A 6000-nucleotide genomic window follows, 5' to 3' on the forward strand; every position below is an offset into this window, starting at 1 on the left:
CAGGCGTGAGCCACCATGCCCGGCCTCCCCCGTTATTTTCTATCTGTCTGCAGTTGGTTGATCAACAGGTATGGAACCCAGAGCTATGGAGCGCCGACTATGCAGAACATATTTTATCCATTGGTAAATCACCAACATTAAAACTCATGTGTGCTTATTGCCGTCTAAGTGTCTTGTTTCAAGAAGATACTACAGGCAAAGCTGAAACAAGTTATAGGCAGAGCCATCAAGAATTCATTTAGACTATAAACTGTTAATGACCCACCCACACTTCTAACCTGTTTATTTCCCCTTTCCAAGGAAATATTCTTAGTGTAAGAGAGCATTAGTTACCATCTATTCTGTCTATTTCCATACATATACTGAGAATGAAATAAGAGAGCTCTTCTCCATGCCACTCCCAAAATTTCCTCCCCTGCCCTTTTTGGGTGAAGACAGGCCAGTCAAAGCAGTGATGGCTTTGAACAGAGCAACAAGCGGATGATGATTTATTTTTAGCAGAGTTGGCAGTGGCCTGCATTAGAGGACTGGTTAGACACATGCTTCTTCTAGGAAAGGCTGAACGAAGCAAGAACCACCCCTTTCCCTCCTCTTCTCAGCTCCCTTCTGCTGGGAGCACCAGGCTGCCAGTTCCCAACTTCCTCTCCAAGGGGAATTGCAGCTCCAAGGTGGGTCTCCTATAGCTGCCTAACTCCGCCTTCACTGAAGGTACGGTGATTGAACTTTAAAGCTGAAATCCTCTGCAGTCACATCTCCGCCAGAGCCCTCACGGTCACTCCCACTTTCTTCTAGACACAAATGCAGTCTTTTTTGTATTTCTGAGTAAGACTGCCTCCAGACGCAAATACGATTTTAAATTTCTCAGTACTATCAGCTGTTTCCACTATGTTTTTCATAAAGTGGAATGCAATTTTAAAGTTAATAAAATGCTCCAGTACAAAAGCAAAACAAGAAGTTAAAGGAACGAAATAGTCTAGAAACAGAAGATTTTCATGTATTTGAAAGTCAGTATGTATGTTATCTGTTCTATGTAGGTTATGCTACAGAGTACTGAATTAGCTTTGGTAAATTTCTTTGTGACTATGAATGCTACTGTCTACGTATATAACTGGATCTGGGTACACATATATATTGAACTTATTTTCAAAAGGAAGTACCCCCCTTAGAGTGTGGCATGGCAGGAAAGCATACAGTTCCTAATAGTCCTCTCCAAACTCCTTCAAAAACTGAGCTTTATGGCAGGTTTGTAATGAAGATGTAACACTTTCACTTCTTAAACCTTGACTTCAATTTGTGACATAATTAAGGGCAATTACTCCTGTGAGAGACTGTAGACTAGGTTAGGCTGAGTTAATAAATAGCTGTTTGTCTCCAGCATTAGCAGGGATGTCTTCATTAGGGTAGTAATGTGTCAAGAGTGCTAAATAGGTTGCCATGGTATTTGTGGGTTTCAGCCTGGACTCTGGCTTTCCCTGAAATTAAAAATGTTCAGCCTTTAATAAAAGGCACTTCCTTACACAGCAAAGCAGACAGAACACTAAATAAGTGAAGTGACCGGGGCTCAGGAACTTGACTGCAGAGGCTGTTGAATACACACGTGGATATTTTAAAGCAAGCATTGACTCTGACAGGCTTTGTATTTAAAAAAAAAAAAAAAAAAATGGAAAAAAAATGTTTTAGATCTGTATCTCTCCATTTTTCCATCCATTCATTCATCCATCCGGAGGGACCATTCTCCAGCACATGGAAAAGCTGCTGCTCTGCTTCGGAAAACCTTGCCCACATGCAGGACCCGCTAACCCACAGGGATTAGGTCTTATGCATCCTTCAGATCCACAGAGCCAGCACACAGCAGATGTGCAAGAAATGTTTGCTAAATGAACACATAAATTGTTTGCCCCTAGGCCAAATTGGCCCAAGAGTCAGACATGTTGGATTATGATTTTGTGAGTGGCCGACCAATAGTATCTGAAGACAGTGGATTGTCCTCACATGCTGTGACGAGGCTTTGGACATGTAGAATCCGTTGGCCTGTCTGTCTTGCATTAGCTTCTGTAGCGGTTCTCAAAGTGTCTACTAGACAAGCAGCATTCAAATACTGAATCTACTAAAGATCCTGCATGACTTATGGGAAGTTATGTTATTTCCAAAATTTTACAGTTAAACTCTATTTTTTAAAAAGATGACAGCACACTGTAGCTCTCAAATATGTTTTTATTGTGAAAGTGTTGTTTTTAAGACCCTGGGGGAAACCGCCTCAAACGTAAGGCCTTGTTTTTTTTTATCTTTGTTCCTTCTATGCTTAACAATTCATGGAAATCTTAATTAGCAGAGAAATGAAAAATAGTCCTGGATCAGGTGGGAGAAGGAGCCAAAAGCTGTCAGTGCAAACTGTCCAGCCCACCTGTGCTGTTTGCCTATGAGTCAGATAAACCTGATGGATGATTCTGTGAACACAGTATTTTTTTTTTCTTTTTACATGTGTTCTTAATAATCCATAATCCTAAATGTCTCTTTAGCAGTTGAGGAAAGGGGCTTGGAAAGCTCTTGGCAAGATAGATAAAGGTTAAAATTAAAATCATTTCCTGGCTAAATCTCAGCTATTTGCAAAATTTGGCTAAAGAGGGCATCTTATTTCTCGGATATCCTGTTAACAGTAACTTCATTGCCTAGTACACAGAAGATTAATTTATGCTATCAGATTGTAGGTATTACCCTTATGAAAAATTTGAAAATTCTGTTTTTTATTAGTAAATAAAAACATGAGCAACTGATGTTTCTAGAATCTAAATCCTAATTCAAGGAGTCTCATTCCAGCCTTTCTATGTGTTTAAGTTTTTCTTTTATAGCAACATACACTTAGACATTAAACTTAACCCTGATATACCATCTGGCTGATTATTAATTTAGTATTTATGAAAAGTGTTTACCAAGTTGGCCTGATCATCTCCAGTAGCGCATCATAATTAATTTCTTGTCATTAATATAAGTTCAGATGGCTAATTGATTCTGTTCCTTCCTCTAGGTTTATTTCAATCTACAGAGGACCCAGCCACACCTACAAGGTCCAGAGACTGACGGAATTCACATGTTACTCCTTCAGAATCCAGGCAGCAAGCGAGGCTGGGGAAGGGCCCTTCTCAGAAACCTATGTCTTCAGCACAACCAAAAGTGTCCCCCCTACCATCAAAGGTGTGTAGACTGTGTATTCTCTCTCACACTCTTGTGAGAGTAAGGAGCTGTTGGGACGTATAGGAAGAAGCTCTTTTCTGATGTTCAGTACAATGTCAGCAGGATAGAACCAAAAGAACATTCTAAAGAAGATTGAGCAATGGCTTGTCTGGGGGAAATGAGAGGCCTTAAAAGGAAAGGGCCTACAGATAATGACTGTTCTCTGTATGTATGCATGTTTATTAACACCAGTGAGTAGAAATAAGGGTCAAATTCCTGGTGCTGCAGTCCTTAAGGGAGTTTTCCAGGGAAGGTGTCAGACTCCCCTTTCTTAGACATTCAGAGAAGCAGAGGTTGGTATCCACCTTTGGGTGACTTTGGTGCCTAGAGACTGATTTAGGGAACCCCAGCAGCCTTCCCCTTTGGCCCACAACTCTTGGTGTGGAGGGATGCCTTTGGAAAGCTGTGGCAGCGTGCTGCTCTAATCTCCTTGGGTACTTATCTTCAAGTTTGTGGGTGACTACTTTTCTACTCTGGCCCTTAATGGGATCAAATGCTGCAGAAGTCATGAGAGCCCCACATATCCAGATCTTCCCCGATATCTGTCAAGGCAAGTGAACAAGACATTCTTCCTGGACCCTCCTCCTGCTGAGTCTGCTGAGCCCTCAGCCTGTTCTCTAGCCACAGAGCTCTGCCTGTGCAGCTGACTTGCAAGGTAGGAAATAGTAACAAGAGCCATAGCAAGCTTGGCCCATCCACCCAGCCCCTCATGGACTCCTGAGGGCGCTGCCTCATCTCCTGCAAATACTGTGGTTCTTGTGGAGGTCCCTGAAGCTTGTCTTTAAGGGGACAAATAGCACAAGTGACTGTATGCAGCTATAACCGTAAGGCTGATAGATAGCGAGGTAAGTACAACCTGCAGAAAAGATCCTCACATACGTGTTTGACTCTCTACTTCCACGTGGAGGAGGCGTGTCAGCTACAACCAGGACACAGAGTCAACTCCAGGAGCTCTCCAGGACCTGGGCCAGGGTTTGGCTTGGATTCTGTGAACCTTATAACTCCTTCCAGGATTAGTTTAGGGTGAATACCTTCCTCCTGCTTTCCTGCCTTGCAGACTCTTTGGCAGACCCTTCATTATGTGACTAAGAAACTAATATGCATGTGCATGCACATGCATGGCCTTGCCAGGTTATTTTGGCAGTAAATGCCCTGGCCCTTTGGTGCGGCTTTGTTTTTCAGTTAGAGCAGAAAAGATGTCTGAGCACACTGGCTGCTTTGGTTTGTTAGTACCAAGGCAGAGTGGCCACATTGATCAATTATCCCACTTCAGGGGTCTTTCTAGTGTGAAGGAGTACTGTCTTTGACTTTCAAAGTGATTCTTGGTGGGGATTCATTTTACAAAAAATACAATGGCACATTGACAGTGCTTGCATCTCCCGGCCCTTCTCCTTCAGAAGGACAGTTTTCTGACTCTGACGCATGATCAGGTGGTCTTCCTCTCTTAGATACAGGAAATTATTGCCTTAACTGGAGGACTGTTTAATCTGATAGGCTTCCTTTTTTAGTTTTTTCATAAATTGCTTGCAGTTTTCACCAAGTATTTCCAGGATAGGCTCCTTTTCTTCTTTTTATTTTTTTATGGAAAGCTTTATTCTTCTGAAACAGTATTCATACAGAATTGCAAGTAGAAACAACTCTGAAGAATTAGTTGCTTATAATTAGAGATTAAAATTTAAGAAGGCTAAGACAGCAGATATGCATTCTACTTACAAAATGGGAAAATGTCATATTGAATCAAGCTATAGAGATAGAAGTCATGAAAATATTTTTTTAATCTAAAATATTTTAAGTGCTTTACTACAGACTAATATAATTTAGCTTTAAATGAGAATGAGAAGTTCAGTAGGTGAAAAATAAAATATATATAAATATAATTTAATTTTTAAAGGCTTTCAATGCTGACCATTCCCCAGGACTGTCCTTAAATGTCACCTGCTCCTCAGACTTTCCTTAGACCCTCACCCAGATATGTTCTTTTCCTCCCCTGGAAATCTCCAACATTTCATTTGTACCTCTCATTTTTATTGCCTGATGTTTCTTTTTGTATGTGTCTCATATCTTGCTCTCCCCTTCCTTCAACTGAATCTTCAGTTTCATGAAAACAAGGTTTGTCTCATCTGTTTTTGCATCTGCCAGGATACCTCCTATAGGGCCTAAGCCACAGAGGACACTCAGTTTTCATAGGAGAACAAAAGACATGATCGACATCAAGCTGTTATTAATGGGATAATAAGCAAAGGATTTTCATCAATGGCTGTTTAGTCATGGAGTAACTTCTCTGTACCTACAGGGCACCCTGCTGGTTTTATGAGAGGCTGGACAAATAAATTCCTCACTCAAGGGAAACATAGAAACAATCCTGCTCTCTCTGGGTTTTTACTAATAGTGCTAAAGTGTTGACTGTTAATATGATACTTTGAATTTTGAGGTTGGATGTGTGGATTTGTATTTCAGCACCTCGAGTAACACAGCTAGAAGGAAATTCATGTGAAATTCTATGGGAGACGGTACCACCAATGAAAGGCGACCCTGTGAACTACATTCTGCAGGTATTGGTTGGAAGAGAATCTGAGTACAAACAGGTAAGAACCGGTGTGGATGGCACAGATGCAACTGAGTCAGGCTGGCTCCACGCCTCTGCTCATTGCTATGAATGGCTCAGTGAACTATGTTTTTCTTAAAATCAATGGTAGAAACTGTCTAACTTGTACTTGTTACTAATTCTTCAGGGTGGGCGAGCCCTAATTTACATTTCTTTTTTTTTTT

At 41.1% G+C, this 6000-nt stretch overlaps 1 protein-coding gene across 2 annotated transcripts in view; it reads left to right on the top strand.

Annotated features, from left to right (window-relative positions):
* Window positions 1-6000, top strand: part of FNDC3B (fibronectin type III domain containing 3B) — a 374192-nt gene that overhangs the window by 350241 nt on the left and 17951 nt on the right. For both annotated transcript variants that reach the window (XM_017529886.2, XM_017529887.2), the window contains exons 24-25: window positions 3026-3192; window positions 5689-5816. In XM_017529886.2, coding sequence (XP_017385375.1) covers window positions 3026-3192; window positions 5689-5816 — 295 coding nt within the window. The remainder of the gene's footprint in view (window positions 1-3025; window positions 3193-5688; window positions 5817-6000) is intronic.

This window comes from Cebus imitator, unplaced genomic scaffold, assembly GCF_001604975.1.
Source record: "Cebus imitator isolate Cc_AM_T3 unplaced genomic scaffold, Cebus_imitator-1.0 Scaffold61, whole genome shotgun sequence".
Taxonomy (NCBI): domain Eukaryota; kingdom Metazoa; phylum Chordata; class Mammalia; order Primates; family Cebidae; genus Cebus; species Cebus imitator.